Source organism: Crinia signifera, chromosome 1 (genome assembly GCF_055691185.1).
Source record: "Crinia signifera chromosome 1, ASM5569118v1, whole genome shotgun sequence".
Classification (NCBI taxonomy): domain Eukaryota; kingdom Metazoa; phylum Chordata; class Amphibia; order Anura; family Myobatrachidae; genus Crinia; species Crinia signifera.
Window position 1 is genome coordinate 298,373,687 of NC_139217.1, and position 27,599 is coordinate 298,401,285.

Here is a 27,599-nt window from a genome sequence, read left to right on the forward strand (position 1 = left end):
CACAGAAACAATAAAACACCCAAATCTAACTCTCTGCACATGTTACATCAGTTCCACCTGCAGTGCATATGGTTTTGTCCATTAGAGTGATTGTGCTTTTCCAAGTGAATCAGAATAACCCCGTAAGTGTCCTGAAGCATCTAATGCAGCATGCCTGGCCAATCAATATATTCTGATAACCTACATACACGTTACAATTATCTGTGCAATCTACTGATATTGTGTAGATCGGCCAAAGAATTGTAGTGTGTATGTCCAGCTTTAAACTGAAGTCTTAGGCATAAAATGAAGGTTATGAAATTCCATAAAGGGTCAGTTCGTTGCCTGTTTTTAAGGATAGCTACACACTGGCATTTTACTAGTGTTTTACAAGTATTTGCTGCTAATATTATTACATAACTAGTATGTGGAGCTCCTTTTAGTCTTCCATATTAAGTTAAATTAAAATAAAATCATGTGTATAGGACAAAATGCATTCCAAACTTAATGAAGCACAACAGAATGCAATGTAGTCATCTCAATTCAGCCGTTTTCCTAATAATGTGAAATTATGTGGAAAGGTACCATGTTTGTTTGCTGTTACTAAGATATAACTATTAACTGTTTGCATTTACTCACCAAGAATATATCTAGTTTAATAAATGAATCATGTCTTGGTATAATATCCTACATAATAAAAGGCTTACACTTCTCCTCACCACTATGGGGTGAATTCAAGTGTTGTGCATGTCGACGGCCAAAAAGATGGCACCCAAACAGATCAGTTGAAGTGTTGCTCTATTTGGGCGCACATGGCCGCTGTCGCTGACATTACTGTTATGTTGCTCCATCATTTTGACGGGCTGGTAACTAGTCCCTTTTTAACAAAACATCATTTCATATGGTCCTTGTTAATCCCTGCCTTATTATAATTGTTAAACATTTCACTTTTTCTAGAAACAGTTGTGTTTCAAGTGAACTGAATTATCTGTAATGATCTGATTTCAATATGCATTCTGTTGAAAATTAAACAAACAAGAAAGTCCAGATTTTCACAAACATTCAACATACCACAAATACCAGCTGTTTTTATTTTCTAATGGACATCTTTAACGGTTTATTTTGCCTTGTACAGTTCCGTAATTTCTGTAAACAGATTTCACTCATGTCAAAAGACACAAAACATAAACACCTTTTTTTCTCTACAAAACGTAGCTTGTGTTTTATCTAGATAAACAAAAATAAAACACACATTTGGCCTAAAGAAAAAGTAATTATGTTTTTTTTTTTGAAGTAATCATTGTGCTAAAATATTATACTATTTTGGTTTGACAGAAAAATATGTGATAGATGAAATAACATACGGCTATGCTAGGTGTTGGAAAACACCTTGCTATCCAGCAATTCTGCGTTGGTGGATGTCTTGTTTGAAACTGTCATAAAGACTCAATATGTGCACGTCCCAAAACCCTTTCTAAGCCTTGCTAGTTAAGGATTAGTTCTAAGCCTTTGGCCCAATAAGCATAACACTGTCATTATGCTTACCTAACAAAGTTATGCTTGTTATGCCAACAGCTTGCTTAGGTCTACAATGGTTGAATATAATTAAGTAAAGGAGGTTTTTATTCCTTAACTTGGTTCCACAGGTCAGACCTGCCTATCATCTCAAATGTTGAGCAATAGAAACTTTGTCTAGTTTTCCCATACGCATCGTTGGTTAAGTTGTATAGATGCAGACAATCAGCATTTTGCTTGGTTGTGCTGCATTTCTGTGTATGCATTATAGTAATATGGTTAATCCGTGTACACACTAGCGCAATGTTGGCACGATTTGCTGTGTCAGCACTACAAATTGCCTACATCGGACAGTGTATACCCATGATTGCTGCTGCGGGGCCAAGTGCAAATCAAGGATGGGCTTATATGTAGTACAGTCCTTCTGATGTGTAAGGCTTATCCACAGATTTTGGCCTCATCATAGGGACATTTGGCAGCTGCACAAATGTGTACCCAGTTTGAGTCTATTGGATTGCTCTTCGTCGTCATTGTGGGGAAACTTACTAGCTTGTATGCCTGCTTCATCTTTTCTGTAATTAAATCTGTGACTGACAGTAAACTGTTAAGCCCCATACACACTATGCGACCCCACCAACACCAATATCGGCGCAATGGCCAACGTTAACGAGGATTTCCCTCGTCCACTTTTTTGTTGATCATTAAGGTGGCTTTTATGTTTCGCAGGTACATAATTCCAAATTACTTAGTGCAGAAGTCCGCTACATAGATTGTTGTTATGGTTTCATGTAAACATATCTTTACAAGCTTCTTCATGCGCATCGCTGGGAATCATTTGTTCTGTTTTATTTGCCATCTGGAGCACTTGAACAGGACAACTGTTTGCCATTTTCTCAATTTGGGAGTTCATCTGTGACAAATACGACTAATATTCCCCATTGTCATTCTATAATGGAATTTTGTTTTACTAGGACCATGTGCATTTACATAAGAATAAAAAATAATAGATGTTGGTTTGACCAATTTATAACTTGATACGTGGCACTTGTATATCAGTGTGTGAAGGAGTCTCTGAATCTTCATACAGAGTGCTAGAAAGAATAGCAATACAAGTTTCATTGTGCTCTGTATACAGACTCACAAAATACAAGTGTCACAAATCAAATTAATGAGTATTGCAAATAAGGCACATTTTCAGCAAAAAAAGAATGCCCAACACTGGTAGAGTTGAAACGAACCTACTGGCTCACTTGCACAAGGCATCTCCTGCTGCTTGGCATGTTAAGGCTCGATGTATTAAGACAAATCTGTAGTAGTAAATTTAGATTGAAAATCCAATTGGACAGGGAGAGATATGAATGATTCAATGTTCTCTAGAGCAGGGATGGGGAACCTTCATGCCCTACACATACCAGCATGCCCTGCTAAAAGTATAGGCCATGCTAAAACTTTGGCAGGGCATGCTGGGACATGTAGTTCTTTAACAGCTGGAGGGCCAAAGGTTCCCCACCCCTGCTCTAGAGAGTTCTGTATAATATGGTATACCTATGCAAATAATTGGCACAGATAACATATTTATTTATTTTATTTATTAACAGTTTCTTATATAGCACAGCATATTCCGTTGCGCTTATTAACATTGTTATTTGTTAGGGCCCAGCAGTTTTGAGCTGAAAGCAGCTAATTTTTGGTGTTTAGATCTGCTTTGTGTGTGGCCCAGCGATGAGGGTTGAGCTCTGATGTGTACTCCTGCATCACCACCGGCCGCCGCCATTCATCTGCTGGTATTACCAGCCAAGTGGATTGCTTTCCATAGATTCCTGCTATGGAAAGCCGTCCACTCCCGTGAAAATCTCTCGGATGCGCAAAAATCTCTCAGTGTGTGTGCACTGAGCGATTTTCAGCTGAACGATTTTCACCATCATTGCTGTGCATACATACAGATGTAGCATGCTACATCTTTGGCCGGTGCAATTAGTATACAAGGATGAAGTCAAATGTAGTACAGGTTGAGTATCCCTTATCCAAAATGCCTGGGACCAGAAGAATTTTGGATAACAGATTATTCTGTATTTTGGAATATTTTTATCTTTGAATGAGGTATCTTGAGGTATATTGCATTTATGTTGTACAAAACACATGAAATACATAGACATATATTTTATTTGTGCATGAAACAAGGATTTCAAACATGAAACAAAGTTTGTGCACTATCATAGGCACTAAATTTGAATACCAAGCAATCATTTTCTAGCACATATTTAGTGCCCATTACATGTTATTTCCCCAGTAGTGCCAGTTATACTGTAGATGGAACCAGTAGGTTTTTAGCAAAAAATAAATAAATAAACGTTCATTTTGGAGACTATGGTTTTCAGAATAATTTGTATAACAGATATTTGGATATGGGATACTCAACCTGTAGAATAACAAGCAGGATAGATACACAGTTTATTTAATCATGGACAAATGAGTAGGCAAGTACAGTAGCAAGCCAGAAGTCACTAGCCAGTATGACGTTCAAAGTTTGCACAGTGTGCGCAGATGCTGAAACAGAGCAATCACCTAGGTGACATCACAATATAAAGCATTGGAGTGAACAGAATGCGTGTGCAGTCATACCTGGGACCTGGAAGTGTTTCTCTTCTCAGGCAATGTCTCTAAAATGCCTGGGAGCCAAGCCGACCAAACAACTTGCCATAATGGACATGGATTTTAAATGTACACTGAGACATTGCAACATATAATGCTGTACTTTGCTATTTGGGGAAGCTGGATTTTTTTAGAGATGTTGTAGATAGGCAAGTGGTCTGAGTGAGGTGTGCCTAAAATACATTAAGTTCCAAAGTCATCATTATTAAAAGCATTGAGTAGTCCATGTACAAATTAAACTATTAATGTCAATTTAAGTGTATTGACTACAACCCCCCTTCCCCCCCAAAAAAGAAAAAAACAAACCATTTTATTATGCATACTATACAATTAATCTTGACTTTAACACCCACTTAATGAAGGTGTTAAAGGGGTTTTTCATTGTAAATAGTATTTTGCCTAAATCAATCTCTTCCCATTAGTATGACTTTAAATGAGTGGGATGCAGTCAAAATCCCGTCAGGGTCAAAATCCCGAATGGGTCAAAATACCGACAAGGACAAAATCCCAACATGGACAAAATCCCGACATTTAAAATCCCGACAGGGTCAAAATCCCGACATATAGAATGGACAAGTGAAACAGTCTACATGCCTTTCGGTCGACAGTTGCGAGGTCGACATGGTTTTTTTCACTGTTTTTTGAACCGACATGGGCCGACAGGCGGTATTTCATGCCCTACCATCCACTACGGCGTGGTGGCGAGCGATGCGAGGGGCTGCGGTTCACTTGCAACTGTGTCCATGTCGACTGTGTCGACATTCGGGTCAAAAAACAGGGAAAAACCCCATGTCGAGCGAAAGGCATGTAGACGGTTTCACCTGTACATTCTATATGTCGGGATTTTGACCCTGTCGGGATTTTGACCCTGTCGGGATTTTGTCCATGTCGGGATTTTGACCCATTCGGGATTTTGACAGTCGGGATTTCATACCGAATCCAAATGAGTGCAGTATTGCTGGATATAGGCAGCCTTGCTCACATCTTTTTGGAGAAGGTGATATTTGAAATAGTAGCTGTCAGTGAAAGCAGGTTGATGAATGAGAACTATTTAAATTGGAAAAAACTTTGATTTTGTCAGGTTAAATATTTTACGTGCAGTAAACTCTGTAACTATCATCTGTCCTGTTGTACGTGCAGCTGTCAATCATAACAAATGGACTCATGTCGCTTACATTCCACAGTACAAAAATGAGATGAGGGTCAATCGAGTAGCGCAGTGTGAGATAAACAACTAGGAATAGATGAAAAGTTCCATTTTAATGGGACTGGGGTAAAGAGAAAGAAGGCCAGCCCTGAAGAGAGAAGAGAAAGTTTTTTCATTGGAGAATTATTCTTTGTTAGGATTACAAACTAAACAAGTAATAGTACACAGCTAGTTTTGTGCATTGCACCTCAATCACAACAGACGTGGTATGAACTGGTTTTCAGTTTCTAGGGAGTAATTAAACCATACTTACCGACTTCCTAGGCAGCCGGAGAAGGGGGGGGGGGGTGAGAGCGGTGCGGGAAATTTCCTGTCACAGAGCAGGGTGGAGGCGAGTGAGTGGCACAGGGGTGTGGTGGCCAAGACATGTCATCGTAGCCATGCCATTGCTATATAATGGAAAGATTACCGGTATTATTCTACAGCTGGAGGCATGGCTAGGATGGCGCACTTCAGCAAGAACCATGTCATTGACCATTGGCTCTTCAGAGATGTTGGGATAATTGCCTACCCTTCCTTCTATTTTTTGGACCTTCTCCAACTATATATATATATATATATATCATAGAACACCCACCGTTTCTCCCCGCAGGGTAGTGAGATTAAGAGGCGGCACTCCACGGGCTTGTAGTAATAAGTTTTAGTGGTACATCAAATAGAAGGACAACGTTTCAAGACCACTTGGGGTCTTTTCATCAGGTCCAAAAAACAGGATAAGTGGTATACAGACAATTATATTATTATTATTAATAATATAATAATATTATTATATAATAATAATATTATTATATAAACAATCATTATTGTCTGTATACCACTTATCCTGTTTTTTGGACCTGATGAAAAGACCCCAAGTGGTCTTGAAACATTGTCCTTCTATTTGATGTACCACTAAAACTTATTACTACAAGCCCGTGGAGTGCCGCCTCTTAATCTCACTACCCTGCGGGGAGACACGGTGGGTGTTCTATGTTATATTGCTGCTTGGAAGGCACCGCGGCATCGCATGATTTTATCTGGAGTGCCGATCATCTGACTCTACTTATATATATATATATATATATATATATATATATATATATATATATATATATATATATATATATAAGTGGGCAATTATGATTTAATCATTAATTTTAGATATTTGTGTGCGCATTATTAATTCTGTGCACTAGCACTCATTTGGGTTAATTTTGTCAGGTGCCAATTAACCTATCAGTGTGTTGGAAGAAAACCTTACAAACAAGAAGGTAACATACAAACTCATATGAGATCTAGGTCAATCAGATGTCGTGAGAGTAACTTTCGATACTGCTTACATAGAAGCAGCAGTAAAAACACTAATAATCAGATCATCCCGAAAACCATTGGCCAGATGCATGTTCCATGGAGTTGTGCAAGATGGCTGGCACAGCTTCTACCTAGTGCCCAGGAAAACACCTCTGACACAAATCCTGGCCTCTTCCTTTACCTACAATGGTGACAACATTCCTTTGTTTGGAGAAATGGAGGACGTCCCCTAATTGCATCAAACTGTCAATCACTGATAGTCTGATGCTGTCTTTAGCCCATTGTCACAGGACTGGTCTGTGCATGTGAAGTATGTCTCCTGCACATGCAAATCGTACAGATAATCAGTACTATGCTACAGACACAGTAACTTCAACCACATCTAAATGACCCACATAGAACACTAGCTGGAATTAAACCTATAACCCCAATACTCTATGGTGGCAATGCTAACCACTTTGACACTCACAAATATTTTTTGCCGTTTCTTGTGTGGATCGGATCACAAATACATGTGTTACCAGTGATAATGTTAACAGTTAAAGGCTGATGACTCCCTATGGGAATGCCAAAAAATGTACAAGTGGTCCATATGATATTCTCCAATACTGGATAGGAGTTTTAGGCATCATGACTGAAGTGCATAGTGGAAAAAAATCCCTGCAAATGTGAAATAACTTGTAGCTATTCATGACTGAGCAGCATGGTACATTGATGCTGCCTTGTGGCTCTGTGGCTTTATGGAAGTGCTTTGCTTATATTTAAAATATGCCATAGCAAAATATAATATTTTAAGCAAACAGCTGCTTATTTAATGCCCTGGAGCTGAACATAAACAGAAATCTTTGGCAGCCTGAAATAAGATATAGTTTTCTTTTTTAGTATTAAGTGGTGCCTCTTTCTGTCAGTCATCAATCATAATGATGACATGTAAACTATACTATCTCATTTACAGTATGTCACATTTTCTATTTTTCTTTGTAATGCATTGCACACGGTGTTGTTTTAAGGATAAATGACTTATGCTTTAGGTGTGCAGTAACTGAATGGATAATAAATGCTCTAAAGTAGCGGGTAAATTGGCTTCAGCTCACTCCCGTCACGCCCAGGAATAAGGAATGAATTGCAAAGTTTCCCCACACATGAAGGGAATACATTAACGGATTCTCATCCAATCAGACTATACTATCTGACTTGGATTTATGTGTAATGGGGCACAAATCCCCATTTCTAAACGATCTTACTACTGTAGATCGCTTGGAAAGGAAGCATGGATAGCTCTGTGTGTATGGCCGACTGCATTACTGCCTGACTAGATATATACTGCATACAGTATACTGTATATCTAGTGATCAGCAGTGTTCCCTCTCCAGAGAACACTGACCTTGAGAGATCGCTCAGCACACATCGCTGGTGCATCGCTGTGTGCTGAGCGATCTGTGCTTAACTGCATCGCTAAATTCTGATCGCCCCGTGTGTGCATAAGTTCTGAAACAAAATTTTACAAATCTACAAAATATAATGCAGGAACATTTGTTAAAGCCTAGTTTTAGTTTTGATGGTAGATGGTTGGCACTATACATAACTATTTTATTATTATTATTTTATGATTTCATTGTACTATTACAATGTATAGAAGCAATATACTATAACTGCATGGGATCTAAGAGAACATTTTATATTAAACACTGTTAGCAAACACCTGATGAATTCTAAATTCTGAAAGAAAATGTTTGGACCATAGACAGCTAAATACTTCCTGTCAACCCCTTTGTGAATAAATCATCTCTGCAACCGCAAGACCTTTGCGGCACATGTGCAATGGGACTCAACCCCATACACAGACTGACTGTAATCATTCAACTGGGCAAAATAAATCAGGTTTGCATACATGAATACATCTTTGAATAAGACCTTGTGATAAAATCACAAAGCCCTACATGAATTTTAGTTTTTTTTTTTCTGTGGCAACCGACCAGAATAGTACTTCACACAGTATAATGTAAGGTTTCTATTTCACAATGCATTAATTTATGTAGAGTTTGTCTTGTTCTTATCTCTTAATCGATTAAGTATGCAGATGTTTTTTTTTTAGATTTCTAATAACTGCAGTCATCCCACAATGCTGTAAAGGGGCCTTTTGCAAAGATGGCATTAACACTTCTTTATAGCATTAAAACTATTCAAATTGGCATACACACAGTACTGGCCGATACATGGTAAGAGATGAAAGCAGTGTATTGAATTCCCTTTATTATTTTATCTTTTAAATTACCAGGCATAGCTTAGTTTAAACAAGAAGCCACACATACTGATATGCTTTACAAGATTGATTACACTTTTTTAAATGAATGGATATATATTGATAAAACAAGACAATTATAGATAGAAACATATTGATTAACAGAGAATGTGTAATTTGGAGGAAAGTGCACTTGAAATACAAAGTAAAGCTATGCATGGCATGTGATCCCAGAATTCTAACGTCAGCTCATAAATTATTTGAAAAATGACAGGGAGGAGCTGATTCGCTGGTTGTTTATTACTCTCGATTTTATTACTTTTTGAAGCTTGATACATCTGGCCCTGTATGATTATGAAACATGAAAAAAATTATTAAGCATTTTTTATATTTCTTTCTCTTGTTAGGCATAATTTACTATGGAATACCAAAAAGAAACACATCATTGATCTGGAAAGTATCCCTGAATCAACAAAGTAGAGGAAGTTGAGATAAAAATCAAGCAGAATGAATGGAAGGAACTGCAGTATGAATCACAGGGGTGCTGGGACCCCTCAGGGTCCAGGAATGATCAGTGGGCAGCAGATTCCACCAATTAGAGTACATACTGGAACTCCTTCTCCATCTTCTAATAGTGCAACACCAAGCCCTGCTAATGGAAACCTATATTTAAAAATGTCTCTGGGAGGTGGCTTAGCACCACAAAGCAGCGAGAACACCATACACTTACCTGCTTTAAGTCCAAGGAGACAAGTCGTAACAAATGGGAAACCTGTATTCCAAGTGCCACAGCCACCGATTATGCAGCCACCTTCCTCATCCAAACAAAAACAGCAGGATTTTGTGCCTCCTTTTCCTGCAAGCTGTTTTAAAGGTTAGTACTGCAAAGAAACCATATTAAATAGTTGACTTTAATGTCACAGCAAAAAATAAGCTATGGCGTTTCTGGAAAAATTCATGGGGCATGTGTTGGCTTTGGTCATGCTCAGTAGAAGGGCCTTGGCATAGATGAAGTTATTTACCATTGGTGTGTCTTTTTCATATAACATATAGAACAGTAAGAATACCAATCATTTATCCATTGTCTGATGTATAAGTGAAATAGGGCAGCTTGGGAAGAGTACAGGCTGATGTGTGGAGCTGATAATTTGGGAACATTGATGCTGGTGAACAATATGGTTCGTAGAGGTGCTGGAACAAATAAATTAATATACAGACAAACAAACTTGTAATTGTGGCACTTATATACTGCGGAAGTTCTGGTGCTCTATTTGGGTGTAGGACATAGTTGGCTATCTGGACATATTAAGCCTGATTCTGAGTGGCACATGAAGCAGCCACAAGTACTCACAGCCGTGCAGCTAATGAGAGTATCCTATGACTTTATGTACATAGTTGCTCCTCCCACTGTTTTTCTGTCTGCAGCGGCAACCATCTACAGTACATTAGTTTTGGCATATAACACCTGCTCCATGCTGGGTGCAAAAGAGGCGACTGAAATAGGCTTTCCTTCGTCATACACATGCCTTATAAGACCACATTAGTCTGGCTTCACGCCCATGAAACACCCACAAAATGATTCTTGTGCATTGCATTAGTAGTGTATCTGCCCAACTGACACTCAGAAATGTTCACATGTCCGTCAAGGTGCATATGCAAATTGCTAGACTCAAATTCAGCCCCATTATGCACAGTCATTTTGGTGTCAAATTTATTTCTCATTCTATTAATCTTTTTTTTTTTTAACCACAGATTCTTTCTTATAAAATTGTTGGGTCTATTTACATAATTTTTGGGGTTTCACTAAATATATTGTGTTTATAGAAAAGGAACTTACAGGTTGATGTATCTAACAGTGAAAAGTTTGTAGAAGTGGACCAATAAATTTGTTGATAGCAACCAATCAACTTTGAGGTAGTGCATTCTATAATATTATAGGTAGAAGCTGATTGGTTGCTATGGTCCGCATCTCTACACTTTTCAAAGCTTGATACAGATGTGTCCTCATACATATAGCCTTATTATGCCATGCAGCATGAGATGAGTCATGGGATTATTCTGCTTCGTACAGTATTACTCTGATAACCCTGGGTATCTTTTTTATTTTTTTTGTGAAGAAAATCCATCTAAGTTGCAAGACGATGTAACTAGGACGCATATGGATACTGTGCTGATTAATTTGATATTTTTATCCACAAGGGATAATCAATTAGCCCAATAAGGCAGGGCGAGCACATGCAGGTTTCACTGAATCTATGTGTTTTCATGACAATTTTTTTTAATGGTTATCTAATTGGATAGCCTGTAAAAATATTGATGAAACATCGTATTTTGATGTTTTATCAAGCCTAAATGGATTTCCAAGTTGCAGTTTCAAGTAATAATAAGGAATTTGGCACTCACCGTTAAATCCCTTTCTCCAAGTCAGCAGGGGACACTGCAGTCAACACGTATGGGGATAGAGTAGGTGTACTGGAGGAGTCACTTGTCTGAGAGGAGAAGAGACCAGAGCATCTCCAGGAAGGAGAAGAAGAGGAAATAACAACAAGATTAGGTTAGCAATAAGCAGAACATTGATAACAGTCAAACCCCAATCATACAAGTGTATGCAAAATGGCAGGAGGACTAGTGCTGGGAGGGCGTGTAGTGTCCGCAGCTGACTCGGAGAAAGGGAATTAACGGTGAGTACCAAATTCGTGCAGCAGGGGACACTGCAGTCAACACGTATGGGAAACTACCAAAGCACTATTCCCGGGTGGGAGAGTGCTGAGACTCCTGCAATACTGATCTGCCAAAAGACGCCGCCAAACTCGCGAAAGTGTCAAACTTATAAAACTTAGCAAAGGTGTTTGAACCTGCCCAGGTGGCACTCTACACACCTAAAAAAGAGAGGCTCCCCTAACCACGGTCCATGAAGTACTCACCGACCTGGTGAAATGAGCCAAAACAACTACCGGTACCGCCGAGCACCATGTTGATATGCCTCACGAATCATAAGAGAAATCCAGAGAGCCAACGTCTGCTTGGATGCTGGCCAACCACGTTTTACAGCATCATAAAGGATGAAAAATAAAGAAACGTACCAGCGCTGTCTGTATAATAGAAAAAAAAAATAGAACTGTTTCTTCTATGAATAATATTTAATTATGCAATAAACAATATAAATTATAACATGTGGAATTCTATAATAATAAAACATTTGAATAAAAAATGGTTAAAAGTTCATATTTGACACATTACCACTAGAAATGTACTGATGAAATGATAGATGCTAGACTTGGATTTTCTCCTTATGCCAGGTAAGCAACAGATGGATTGACCAGGTGACCAGCAATGTCCCAATAAAGGATGAAAAGGCAGTACAATTTTCAATTTTACAATTGAAGAGGAGGTCAGCGTGTGCAGGTAAAATGGCAACCACAGCTACAGAAAAAGGTGCAAGCCATCTCATGCAAAAGCTCCACCCAACCCGGCTGGCCACCCATCCTGCACCTTGTAAACTTAAACAAATAAATGCACCAGAGTGGAGAATGCGGTGTGCGCACTCCGCTCTGACCCGCCTGCAGTGTCTGCCGTGCTGACAGCGTGCTACATGTAGCGGCTGCCAGCTTTTAGAGCCTCCTCTGAAATCAGACCAGCGCGTCACCTGGCCATCACCACTGTGGCGCACACCGCCCTTACGACTCCTCCAGTAAACCTACGCTATCCCCATAGAGTAGGTGCTGACTCCTCCAGTACACCTACTCTATCCCCATAGAGTAGGTGCTGACTCCTCCAGTACACCTACTCTATCGCCATATACGTGTTGACTGCAGTATCCCCTGCTGCACGAAGGAGAAAGAGGTGAAAAAAAGATGCTAAGCCCTGTGCACAGAGAGGGGCTATTTGACAAATCTGCATTAAAGATATATGATGACACATCATCAACACCTTAACAGGATAAATTAATTTAGACTCCTTAGAGTTCGAAACATTCAAAGTCACTGTCAAGCCAAGGTTTGATTTTTTTTTCCCTTTTATCTAATATAACAAAAAGATTAGAAATGTAAAAGTGCCTCAGGAAAAAAGCAGGCAGCCAATCTGTAATTCTTGGCACAAATGGCCCCACCAAAGGATAATTTAGGACATTATGGGATTTTAAAGGCACGCATTTAAAAGTATAGAGTGCATGGTGTTTTATTTGTTATCTGTTTTGAAATCATTAAAGTAACAATATTTTGACTTAGATGAAGCATAAGTGCATCATTTAGCTTCAGCGAGCGGTGCAATTATACAATGTGCATTACTTATCATTTTACATCGGGATGTTCACCGTAAGTAAAATGTTCTAATTGTTTTTGGATGAGATGCAGGTGATTTCCATTATCATCTTTTGAGTTTATGGATTTAATATGATATACAAAGATTGTTAAGTCTGGATCAAGCATTCTCTTGAGATCACAAAACTCATAGCATACCTGTGATTCTAGGGTAAAATGTTCTATGAATAGTGTCCTTTCACTGAACACATTAAGAAATTGTAAAAAGACAAAATTGCTGGCATAAAATGATACTGCTATACTTATCATAAGTGATTTCCAGTGACAGAGTGTTTTGAAATGTTATACAATTGTGTGTATTTTATTTTCAAGCAGGCTGTTTGAGCAGTGACATTATTTCTGTGATTCCTCAACTAAATAGAAATGAACCTCTCTCATGTTAAGAATTATTGAGGAAAACTCATCTCCATGCATTTTTTCACATACAGGAGAATCTGAAAGTAAAAGATTCTTTGAATTAAATCTAAGGTTATCGTACATTGCATTGTACCATGAAAGAGTGGGTGAATACAAGGAGATGGAATTATATAAACTATAGTATAAATTTAATTTTCCTAATCTGATGGGGAAAAAAATAAGTATGAAAGTACACAGGTTAAAGATAAAACAATGGCTTCTGAAATGCAAAACATTGCTCTTGGCTCATTAAGTGGTCGGGCCACCTAATAAATGAGTAGATTCTGAAAGAAAAGTAAGGCTTCCGTTTTAAGATTTAAGTGCATAGTGCCACTGCGGCTGATTCAAATTTGGTAATATTTTAACCCTTTGAGTGACAATATCTCTGTGAGAGATGTTCAAAATACCAGCGTCACTCACATTTTGTATATAAATTAAAATTAAAAAGCGTAAAAAATATCAAACATTAAAGGTCATTATGATGAATAAAAATGTTTGCTAGGCAATGTTTACATCTATTTTGACAAATTCACATGGCACTCAAAAGGGTTAAGAAAGAGCAAGTAAAGCTGGCCATGCACCTGAAGGACCTGCATACAGCCTGATTATATTCATGTGGTAAGTACGATCGAACAAGCAATGGTATGTGCTTTATAAGCACTTACAGAATGATCTGCTTAAGACCGCAATGAAAGCTTACAGATTAGACGTGCAGTATTTATGACCTGAGGGATGACTTCTCGACCCACAGGACCGCACATTGTACCAATGCTGTATTAATCACAATGTGTACACGATGTGCACACAATTTGTCGCACAACCCATCGAGATTGTGCGGATCGGTCAGACTTCATTCAGGTGTATAGCCAGCTTAACTGTACACCAGGACAAACAATGTTGCAATGGAAGGGAACAGTGGTGCAGCAATAGCCCCCACAGATCCCGCAGTGGTTTGTGGGCACTGGGGGTCTGTGGGGACTAATGCGCTTGTTTTATAGTAACAGCATTGCAAGGAAGTATGTACATAGATTTGTTATGCATGCAGGGTAATATTGGCAGCTTTATTTTTACACTGCAATTTAGATCTTAGTTTAGGCACCCCACTTAGACTGCTCTGCTGAAACTCTGCCCAATGGGATGAGCCACACACTCGCTCCGGGACCCCTCCTCTGCCAGTGGGAGCAGCTGCACACTGCCGCCCATCCGCACCTCCGCATCCATGGCTGACTCTCCCCCACCCTTCTTTCAACAACACCGCTGACATGCTCACTCTCCCCGCATGTAGGCCCCACTCTCCTTCACCACCGCTAATGACCTCCGCAGCCACGCTCACACTCCACGCTCACTGTCCCCCACCCTCCTCTCCTTCCCCTCCGCTAATACTGGTCCCCCTCATGCCCGCACACTCCTAGCATGCTGCTTCGCCCCTGCCACTCATAATATGCCTACTAATATACATACATACATACAGCTGCAGGTGACAAATCCATCCAAATATGCTGCATCAGCCACAGAATGCGCGTTCTGTGAACTAATTATTACTATAGCACGTTGTATTCTATTATGTAATGTTCGTAGGTTTGTTGTTTGTTATTGTAATTAAGAAGACTAAAACTGGCTGTATATTTATTCTGCGCTGATATTACCTGCATAATCATCTCCAACCATCTAAACTAAACTTTGACCCTGTTACCTTAAATTTGCCCATTTTCCAATTGCAGTATTAAGTCCGAGAAGCCTTAGGATATATTTAAAGCAAATCCGTTTCAGAGTAGCTGCCTCATATAAGGCGTACTTTAAGTTTCTTCTGCACATGCATATTACATCTGAAAAAAATATATTTATAACTGCATTATGGACACACTGGCTGACTATGCCCAGCGTGTATGGACCGCGATGATCACTATCATCGCTGGGGGGAAAGCTGTTCAGTGCATACACACTGAGTGGCTTCCCCTCTGCCTGGCACCGTCAGCAGGGGGCTTTGCATAGGGCAGCGCTATGCAAAGCAGTCCTCAAAGCCGCTCATCTGCTGGTATTACCAGCACATGAACTGCTTTCCCGGCGATGATGCGGACACTTGCTTTGAGTAGAGACAACTTTGATCCTGGATTGTTTTGAGTAAGATATAAATTCTGGCTGAGATAGTAATGTTTATGTCTGCTTGTAATATACTGTGTATTTAAAGTAATAAAATGTAATGCGCTTTGTTAAAAAAAAAATTCTATATAAAAGGCAAGCAAACAACAATGAACAATATGAATGTAAAACATGTCCTAAATAAAATAAATTTTATTTTGATTGTCTTAATTTGTGTTTGTTTTTCATGTTTGTTCCTTACAAATCTGAAACATGCCTTTGGTTTTGGTGTTTTTCCAACATTGACAGTATTCTGCTTTTATGGAGTTTTTTATTATTATTCTTTTTAGGTTGTTGCATTTGTTGAAAGGATAACATAGATTTAGACAAATTACATCATTGCTTTGTTATCCAGAAACAAAGGCCTTTCAGAGTAAACACAAAATGGTTGTCATAGTTACCCACAACCCATTTGCTGAAGCATGAGGAACCTGTGCTTGTGTGACCACAACGCATTTTTGCTTAGCATATTTATCTTTATATTTGCTTCACAGTATATATTTTAAGTAGAGCATATATTACTTTTTCTTAAATTGTATGCTGCTCCAGAAGTGTCAATTTTTTTAGTTATATATTTTAAACAAAACAAAAACTGGCTCCTCTTCATGTACAGTATTGCCCAAATGCACTGTCTATACATTGTAAAGATCTACTTTAGGGGTGTAACTATAGTGATTGCCATTGATGTGGGGACCAGAGGCTTAGATGGTCGCCGACCATCGAATGATTTGGAAGGTTCACGCAAAACTAAGACACTATCTGGTGTCTTAGCTTTGCATCTTCCCAGTATGGGAAGAGTGTGGGCAGCTGACATCCGGTGACGTCAGCTTCCCCTCCCCGGCAGCTGCGTCACCGTGCTATTTGCTTGAATGTAGGTGCGAACGGGATGGCTAAATAGCAGTTTGCAGTGCCTGCTCGCACCCATCGTCTGCACATGTGCTGAAATGTGCATGCACAGACAGAAAACATTGCTCCCCCCTGTGCGAATGTGCGCCCTGAACGTAGGGTATATATATATAATTTGAACTGTTATATATGAACTGGGGTCCTGCAGTGTGGCATAATATGAACACTACAATGGGGTATAAAATGAGCAAGCGCTGGATAAAGAGGTGCCATTCTAAAAGCATTGGAGGACTCTTCAAAATATTGTTGTTAGGACCACAAAATTCTAGCTATGCCCCTAAATAAATAATAGTGTAAAAAGCAAATACCCCTGGCTGCTGTGTTTAGGCTTATGATAATAAAAAGTTTCAGTGTGTTTTGCCAAAATCGGTTTTAATACACCTAAATAATGTTACCAATAGAAGGTTCTGCCTAACCTATTAAGATGGCTCATTACCAGTGGCGTAACTAGATTTGTGTAGGCCCCATAGCAAAAGTTTGTAAAGGCCCCTATATACCACCCAATAATGAAAAATATATACAGGACATGTGACTTTGATAGGGAAGGTGAGCCCCTATCAGCCTTGCCTTAGGCCCCATAGCAGATGCACTCTCTACACCTATTGTAGTTACGCCCTTGCGCAATACCATTTTAGTAGGGCATATTTGACAATACTTGGATTGTAAAGGTTCTTTCAACTTATCTGTAATCAGCAGGAGAGAGATTGTAATATGATGGACAGTTGCATGTCTACATCTTTCCAGTTATTGTGAACTGATTCCTTTTATTTTTTTGTTATTATTTTTGAATGGGAGGGAGAATTTACATACTTGCTGAAAACACAATGTTCTGTACAAGTTTGATTGCTTCTCTGCTCTTTTTTTATATACAATTATAACATTCAATCAATGTGTGCCTACGTAACTTAAATATGTGAACGCATATGTTTATCCTCCACACACTACAAGTTGCATTGCACATACGTAACCTGTGAACTCCACGTGAGTTGGTAGTGTTGGTAGTATTGGATGTCTTTCCATGCGACTTTTTCCATTAAAATGCATCTTATTTGTTGACTAAAAATATATGCGGCATGCCTATATTCTGTGTGTGACTGCAACTTTATCGTCATACAGAATGCTACATTACATATTTTTTCATCTTTTATTATTTTATAATAAATCAAGATATCTGGGGAAAAAAAAGTCTGTTTCTTTATTCTCAGAAGGTAGACAGCATTCCAGGATAACAGATTTCTTAAGTTACAGCATGGCAGTTTTCAGGTTACAGCAATGGCAGTTCTTACAATAAGGGTACTTCCAGAGAATCCCTTACATAATGCCCGGACCCCTGCAAGCCCATTGCCCAGGCACTAAATGCCATTGGGAACACCAACTTTCTGCCTTGAACACACATATAACAGGAACCATTAGGTGATGCTAATCAGCCAGTGATTCGCAATACATTCTAGAATTACCTGGGTTGGATCTCTGTAACCCTGCTGCTGCTGTTCCACATTACCCTCATGTGGAAGTATGCTATCCTAAACAAGATTTTTTTTCACTACCGTTTAGATCATCTTACAGATCTTATATACACTTTGTAACTCATTTTTTAATTTCATTCTTTCAATTAGGAACTTCCTCCTTCCGATTTATATATAACAATGGATATGCATTCCCATATTTTTTTTTTTTTTTAAGGGACAGGGGTTTGCTAATTAATATTTTCTTTGACAAATTCTACTTAAATAATGTTTGTGTAGGGTTTGTATTGTTGTTTGTTTTAATTGAGAAATATGGGGCTAATGTAATAGCCTGCGAGGAGCAGGCTGTGCAGAAATCTCAGTTTTTATGCCTGTATTTTTAAAGCGCCAATCTAATTTTGCCCCGTAACTGATTGCTGCTTTAAAATTATGGGCATATTTTCTGGTTTTGCCATGTAAATGATTGATTTTGCTCATCTCGCAGGCTATTATATTTGCCCCATGGGTCTTATTGTAAGTAATAACCTGCAATATGCAGGCATACAGTAGGTGTGATTCAGCGAGTTTGCCCATATTTAAAGTGACAATCATATAAAAGGCATCAGTAACCAAATTCTAGACTATGCCCCTCATTCAGCATGGATCGAATATGCTAAGCAGCAGCTTAGCATAACTGATCTTTAGCAGTGAAAATGCTGGAAGAGGTTTTTACCCCCTCCTTTTTGCATTTACAAATGAACAAAACTGCAGCGTGATTGCAGTTCAGTATGACCATCAAGACAAGTCGGTCGCGATATTCATCTGTGACTGCAAGCCTGATTTAAATCTGACATTACACAGGCTTGCAGTCGAAAGGGGCATTGCGAGGCCAAAATCTGTTTAAAAGATGCTGTCTTTGGCCTCGCCACATCTGAGAAACGGGGTCAACACCGTCCCACCTTTATATCGAGTGTTGACCACCTCTGCCCCATTCCTCCTGTGAACGCCTCTGCCTGTCAATCAGACAGCGACGCTCCCATGTGATCATAGAGCCAGTTCTGAACATGCACTGCAGGTCTGCCAACAAAATCTGCCCAGCAATGATTGGTGATCCAGAATCAGAGATTTTTAAACATGTTTTATATTCCTGATTCCCCGGCCCAGCTAATGGAGGATTGGACATTGCAGAAATGTATTGCTGATGTATGGGGGTCATAAGTGACTACTTATTCACTTATGTAGCTTATTTCTTTATCTTATTTTGCTTTTTGTTTATGTACATTGTGAAACACTGCAGAACCCTTGTGGCACCATATAAATAGAGGATAATAATTATTCACTTTTACTATTTGCACACTTTGGGCCTTGTTCAAAGTCAGTCTGAAACTTGATCACGTTTTGCAAAGTTTTTAAATCACACCTCTGTGACCTATTAACAATCACTTGCAACTGCCAATCTCAAGTTGCGACTCACTCCCTTTGGCTGCAGTGCACTCCCTATGTTGTACTTGGCTGAGGGGAGACTGGATTGAAAGTCACAGCTCACAAAGAAAATCTATTGAAGTTACTAGGTTGGAGCATCTGAATTGCTACTCAAAGTAGATACTAATTTTTATTTTTTATGTAATTGCTTATTAATAAATTCTGCAGGCTTCACCTTCCCTAATTGTGCATGAATCATTCTTTATTTCTGTAAGATAAAGGTTCAGTACAGTGTAAAGTGACTTTTCAAACAATGCTCCATACTGTAGTTGGCAGGTATTTAATAAATGAAGGTGTTTTTCACATGTCCAACCAATTATACCCAGTTATCATTATCAGCTTTGCTATTATAACTATACACTTTTGCATTTAGACCAGGGTCAGCTGAAACAAGTCACACCTCTTCTGCAGGTTGCATTTAAAACTTTTTTGGCAGCCATGTTTGTCCTTAATTGAGACTACATGCAGAGAACATGCTTTTACTGTACTTTCATTGCGATGCCTATTGCACCTGCTTTCAAGATCACCCCCATAATAAAAAAAAACACATACTAGCCTCTGGCTGCCCCCTAGTCACAAAATGTCACAAGTCAGAGGTGAGTCAGAAAAAACTTGGGGTCGGCATTAGGGATGGCCATCGTTGCAATTGCCATCATTGGTTGCCATCGATGGCAGTTCTGCAACTGGCCATCGATAGTGCTAAACTATGCAATGGCTGACCATCGATATTTTACATATTGATGGTCAGCCATTGCGTTTGATTGGCCCGAGGGCCAATCAAAACACGGGGGTGGGGCTTTGCGGGTGATGGGGGCGGAGCTATGCTGCGTGTCCCGGCACTTTAAAAATAAAAATAAAAAGCAAAACATCGTTTTGCTGTTCCATCGATCGAGGGAAACATCTGGTTCTCCCCCATCAATGGCAAAATTATTCAACATCGGCCATGAACCATTGATGATTTCAAATCATCAATGTTTGATGGCCATCCCTAGTCGGCATTGGGCTGTCATTTGGTAAACGCCGCCCCCAAATTGCAGTGATTTGCAGATCGGTGTGTGGGGAAACGGGGCTTACTAATGGAATTTACACCATTTAGCTTAGCACCTTCTATATGGCTCCGGGATTCCCTGATAATCTCACCACTCACCAATCCGGGAATTCGGAATTGAAATATGCCCAATCCCAGGATTTTTGGGATCCTGGGATTGGCTTCCCTAATAAAAAAAAACCCGCCCCGCATATTTACTTACATGTGTGGTGCAGCCAGGAGGGTGGGCGGTGGAGCTGGGCGGGTGGGCGGCCAATCAGTGAATCCGGGAGCCAGGCGGGTGAGTGGGCAGTTGGGCAATGAAGCCAGAAGCCAGGCAGGTGGGCTGGTGGGTGATGCTTTCAGAGTGGGAGGACAGGCTGATATAAATTCAGAAAGGAACTGTGATTCCTAGGAAGATACAAATGTTCTTATTAGGCTCTCTTAATTACTGTGAGCTCACATGGGTAACATAACCAATCAAGTATAGTATGTGCACCAGAACAAATTTAACAAACAGTGCTTTTATTTTTCTGCATGCTGGATTCTGAAAGGCCAGTGTCTTTAGACATACCCCTTTCACATCACCAAAATAACCCAGTTTATTTTTGGGTTGACCTGAGTCAAAGTGCAATGTAAAAGTGCTAAAGTGAAATAACCTGTGTCAAGCAACCCATCTTTTCAAACTGAGAATTTAAGCAGGGTTAAACATGTGTCGGACACGGGTCATTGCGGAGTGTGATACCCCTTTCACATTGCAAATACAGGGTTAGACACAGGATTTGGACGCGGTTCCGTCCTGGGAGTGACCTGGCATTTGCGAGGTGAGCACCCCACAGCGACCTGGCAATAAGCCAAGTCACTGACATCAGAAAGGGTGGCTGTGTGGCCACGCGTCATCAGGGAGCGGGGGAGGAGGCAGCACTAGGTGCTAATGCTCCCTCCTCCATATAGTGTGAACAGGACCTGGGTCGCTCGACCCGAGTTACCTGTTCGCACTGCACAGCATCCTGGGTCCTGCAACACAGCAACCTGCAATAAACCCTTCTTTTAACCCAGGTCGGAATTAAGGTGGACATGCATTGGGTCTACCACTGAAAGTTGACAGGCCTTAGGTCGACAGGATTGGAAGGTCGACACTAGCATTAGTTTGACAATGGCAAGGTCTATGGCCAAAATGACTACATGAGTTTTTCTTTTTTTTTTTAACCGACGTGCCGGCAGGTGGTATTTCATGCCCTACCATCCACTAGGGCATGGAGGGAGAATAGAGTGTGCCAAGCACAGTGTGTCAACATTCAGGACAACTCATGTCGACTATGTTGATATTTGGGTCAACTCATGTAATTTTTGACTGTGGACCTTGCCATTGTCTACTTAATGCACGTATTGACCTTCCAACCCTGTCCACTTTTGCCATGTCTTGTAGTCAATATTGTCAATATTATCAGATAGAGCTGCATGTACAGATGACGGGGTGATTGTTAATGGCCCACGACCTCGCTCATTGTTAACGATAATGAGTGTTCATACTGGACGATATGCACACGATACTCTTAATGATATTGATATCGTTAAGGACATATCACCCAGTGCGTAATCAGCTTAAGAATTGCATAAGTATGAAATGCAGAAAATTAGTAAGTTTGCTGCTGATTAACTCTCCTCAAAACGAATCAAATGACCTTTAAAATGAAATATATGTGATTTTATTGCTACATTTCTGTTGAAAAGTTAAATCAACTGTTTAGCAGTTTCTTGTGCATTGTTCATGGTCTAAAGGGATTACTATTACACGTCAGACCCTAATACAAATGATTTTGTGGAACACGCCTGGCAGAGTTCCAGCTCATACAGTAACAGTTTCATTTACAGCAGCTAAGGAGGTGGGAAACAAATGTTTACTTTAGTTTCAGGTCTTGGCTGTATAAACTGTACTTTAGGTACATTAATTAGCGTTGGTGTAGATCACGTTAATGCATTGTACTTTTACCAGCACTGGTAAAACATTTTAAGATTTGTTCCAACAAAAATAATCAATATACATTTGTCAAAATCAGTTACCTTTACAATGTCTTACATGCTGGAGATCTTTTGTTGTTAGAACAAGTTGGCAGTGTAATAGTGTTTGCATAGAGTTTGTTTTTACTGTTTTCATATGTTTTTATAAAAGAGCGTCATCATAGGTAAGTGTACTTTTTTATGATAATGTAATTCTGATAATGTAATGTATTATAAAAACTTAGGCTTTTGCCTGGATCTTAGTGGTTTTAGCACAGTCTCCTGGCATGAAGGTTTAAAGGTGCGCACACACGGTACAATTTTTTAAATGATATGGCCGTTTCCGACTGATCGGATTGATCAATCGTTTAAAAACTTACTGTATGTGGGCATGAGGACAATCCAATGCGGGTGCTCACTGGTCGTTCATCGAGCTTGCTGATCCCTTCAGCAGGTGGAAAGATGAACTACTTGTCATGCAGAATCATGGCCACATTGTTCCATGTGTAGTCATGATCAACGATGTGGCCATGTCCTGGCCTATCTATCCGTGTGTGGGCACCTGAACACTGTGTTTCTAATAGATGTCCATGACTCCCTGGGGGTGTGGTGCTAGTCTCTGGTGTAATAGACCAGCTCCAGAATCTCATCCTGAAAGAGGAGCAGAAGATCTTCTGACAAATACCAGCTCCACAGACAATAACTGGGTTGGGGCAGTGTTTTGGCACCAAATGAGGAGGACAGACATGGTGCATATGCTGGCCCTGATTACTTTTTAATTAAGTGCAGTAATCTGATCACTGTCCTCAGTTCTTGGACTAGAAAGAATTGCAGTCCAGTCCAGTGAACAGACATGAGTCACTGACAAGCTGCTTTTCAATATAAAGAATGTCTGCCAATGGTATGCAGTTAATATGCTAACAGCGGTCACAATCCTGATGCCAAAATCCCGACTGCTGACATTACCATCCGAGCCGAAATCCCAGCACGCAGGGTCTATCCATCATTGTGAGAGTCCACGACCCCAATAGAGGTGGAATAGAACATTATGGCGAGCGAAGCCTGCAAGGTTTTTCTTTACGCTCTCCCTCTTCGGCAATCGGTGGCTGGGATACCGTTGTCAGGATTGTGACCGGGATCCCGGTTGCCAGCAAATTTGAACCCCTGCCAACCGTTAGAATTCTTGCAAGTATATTGTTGTCAAAATAGTAGACTGGCATATTATATTTTAGGGGAGAGGTATACTTTAAAGAACGTGTCTATTTTTGGGGGTTGAGCTGGTGTTAAGAAATAAAACATGTGAACAGCACCATGAAGCGTAGGTTTTGAATGTGGGATAATATAACCGTTTTGTTAAAGGGATCTGGCAGTTGTTTTTTTTCTGGAAAGCACAAAAACGTGTCTCCTCAATCCCAATCCTGCGGATGAGCCATTATATTGTCGTTGTTCACTATAGATTACACATGCTGTGTCTTTGTCACTTGAAAGTGTTATCTCTGGGAAATAGCAAGAGTCTCATAAAACATGAATTCTGGCACATAGCCAATCACTTTGTTTGTAGCCAGTATACAGTTACAAGCGGCAAAGGACATTTTGTTTGTAATACATAGATATATTGGTGTTACGAAGCAATTTATATAAAATAATAATTAAATTTGAAAAATATTAAATACATTCAAAGAGCAAAATATTGTATTGTGCTGCATTCTACGGTCTGGGGCCTGCTGTTAGTAATGCCTGCTGGGTAAAATTGTTTTTATTAGAATGTGCATATTATCCCATTATTTTGCAAAGGTCCGTTTTGCTCTTTTCTGATTTCAGATACATTGTGACACACTTTTCTTCCGGACGTTTGCTTCATCAAAGACTCCTTCTGTGTAGTTTTGTTTAAAATGGAGCAGCAATAGCAGTTAAGCTGTGTGAGAAATGAGAACATAGTCAGCCAGGCTAATTTGTCTCTTGTCAACAAAAGCTTGTTTTAGCAGGAATAATAAGTGCACAGGTTTGTGCCTAGAGTGTTTTACAAATGTGTTACTCGGTAAGTAGCGGATCCACTCACATTAGCTCTTCAATTCATATTCCCTTTTTAAGAAATGGATTAAATCTAATTTTAAAGAACAAACCAGTAAATAAAATGTATTCAGTAGGCAAATAACATCTCACACTGCGGACTTTACTTAATCTTTTTTTTTTCCAGTTGTCCTCATATCAGTTTTTTCCACCAGCATTCAGACTTCTTGTTGATTAAAGCTGTACACAGTAAAGCATTCATAAGTAAAGGTTAAGCTTTAATAAAATATATTTTCTCTCTGCATCTAGGCCATTTTTTAGGCCAATAGTAACATTTCATCAAGATAAGCAGCATGTGAAGTACTGCTTTCAGTGGTATTACTTTGTAAGGGAGTGCAGTTTATATATGTGGGTACATACTGTATGGCTTTTATTGTACAGGGAGAGATGTAGAGCAAGGTATCACCTAAATGAAAAGGATAGATATCTATATTATATTCCATGTTGACATCAGGTGGATCTTTCATAGTGATTTATTGGTGTAATGTTGTGTTTGCACTCATTCTTAATTAGTCATATTAAAGTCAAATATTTTCTTTTTGGAAAAGCAAAAAACATTGAAATTGGGTTCAGACTTTGGGGTTAGCTTTTATAGTAATATATTAATTTTTGCAACTTGCTACAAAGATCAGACCTGTTCTGTATTTGATGTATTGTTATCTGTCACCATTGGTAACATACCTGAGGATTTGCATTCTTACAGATGTGTCCACATACATCTTGGCTCCTTTTGCAGTATACAACCCTTGGCGTGACTCAGTAGGGTCAGTTACATTTTCCATTAAATGTCTTATTCACAAAATGGAGCAAACCAAGCAGCTTCTGCTGATTAAATTATATGCATCATGCCTATATAGCTATAGATTTTAAGCTTGCAAGCAGGGCCCTCCTACATTTTGACTGTCTGTAAATACCCTGTTTGTTGTATCACTGTCTCCTTTGTAAAGCGCAACGGAATATGCTGAGCTATATAAGAAAATGTTAATAAATAAAATAAATAAATATTCTGTGTGCCACTGTGGCTATAACAGCATTCTTATACTACTTTACAGTGTTTTCATGTGAAATCTACCACTGATCGCATGCATAGTGGCTTTTATTAACACCATATGTATGTAAATTTAAGTAAAGGACGGCTCCCCAATAAGACATGACCTTTTCAGTGTAGGGTCTTCTGTAGGCCATAACCTGGGAGTCCGTTTGTGCATACATGGCTATTATTCAGCGCGTGTCACGGGGACACTGGGAGAAATTCTATTGGATCCCTTTCAGAGAGTGCTGTTGAGAAAAGCCAATAAACTTCTATAAGGCCAGCATTGCCTATCAGGTACAAGCTCTGGAAAGCTTTTTTCTTTCCAAAGCTTAATGCATATAAGGAATACGGTGAAACTTCCAAAAGACTTTGACCACATTTTTTAAGTTGATGCATCTGGCACAAAATCCTTAAACTTTGCTTTTGAAAGAAGAGCTCTTTTTTAAAAGTTCCTAGATTGATACAACCCAATATACCTTGCCACCTAATTTTGTTTGAGTCTTCCTAGTTTTTGAGTACTTTCTTGCTGTCTCACCCACTGTAATCGTCAATTAGGCAAAGGACAGGCTCCACAAATTCAAAAGTAAATACGGGCCAAGCCTAACAGAAATGATTAATCCATGTCATATTTGTCTACTCTCCCCAAACAGCTGGGAGGCTCCTGAAAGTCAGGTGATGGTTCAGCCCTCTCAGAATAGTGGCCAAGTTTTCTAGCTTAATGCAGCTCGTTGTAGTGCCCAGTAACCCCTCGCGGTTGTCTTGGTCCGGTGGAAGGTTTGATGCTGCAGTTAAAGCTAAACTGCTTATAATCGTGGCCCTGTCCCTTACCTGATAATCTTAGCATTGTGTAGCAGGGGCAGGGCCACAATGACATAGTCATACTGTTCCACCTCTATACAATATCACGGTCCTCTGCCATGCCCCCCACTATGCTTCCTCATGCTCTGCAACCCCACACTAAGGTGCAGACCTGGCTTTCTCTTCTTAGAGAGGGCAGCCACAATGTCGAAATGCATGGACCATGTACAGGTTGCCGCATACAGTTCAAAAACTCAGGCAAGAGGCAAATCACTCCAATGGTCTACTCAAAAGCATTCTGTGAATCTATGCAAGTATTAAAGAAAAGGAAGCTAACATGGCAAAGTACACATACATCTACCACCACCTGAGATATATGTTACTTCCAGGGACTATGAGGGCAATTCAGCAGTGCGACACCCTGCACAGTTTCCTGATCCAGGTCCTGTGCTTGCATAGCTACAATACGATTGCAGACAGAGGCTTTCAAGGGAAGGACTGGGTGGTCGGAATTTCCAGAAGCAGGGCATGTCGCACCCTGTTCTCAGGTAGTGGCCAGACCAAGGACAGGGTCATTAGTTTATTTGCTTACAAGTCAGGCTGCAACAGGCAGCCTGGGTAAGGTCAGACTTACTCAGGCTGCAGTTGCAGAGGGACACCAGGACTGATGGTCAAGATGTCCCTCTTAAACTGCGAACGCATCGCAGTTTGATGAGATTGCAAATGCAGACAAGAGGTGGTATGCCCCTCCTCCTGCATTTGCATTGCTTAAGGTTTGCATATGCTTCGCTGCTGCTAGCAGCTAATCATATCAAATTAAACCTACATTTGGACCAATATCTGAATGCAGTTAGTGTTAAATGCTGTCCAACTAAAGCATTGGAAAGGGTACCCGGTTTCATTGTACTTTGGCTGTTTTTATTTTTCAAAAATCAGCATTGCAGCTGAAGTTTTGAAGAACTTAAGGTGCATGCACACGGAACGATGTTGGAAACTATCCAACGTTATTACCGATGGTTTCAAATCATTCATTGTGCGTACAAATGAAACAATTTGAAACACTTCACAAAAGATTGGTCTATGATCTTCCTGCATATA

General features: G+C 39.7%; 1 protein-coding gene across 3 annotated transcripts in view; it reads left to right on the forward strand.

Moving 5' to 3' along the window:
• Positions 1-27,599, forward strand: part of GLIS3 (GLIS family zinc finger 3) — a 365,408-nt gene that overhangs the window by 20,431 nt on the left and 317,378 nt on the right. For all 3 annotated transcript variants that reach the window (XR_014474469.1, XR_014474470.1, XM_083186012.1), the window contains exon 2: positions 9,293-9,759. Coding sequence is in view for 1 of the 3 variants with exons in the window: in XM_083186012.1 (XP_083042138.1) it covers positions 9,393-9,759 (367 nt within the window). In the remaining 2 variants the exon portion in view is untranslated. The remainder of the gene's footprint in view (positions 1-9,292; positions 9,760-27,599) is intronic.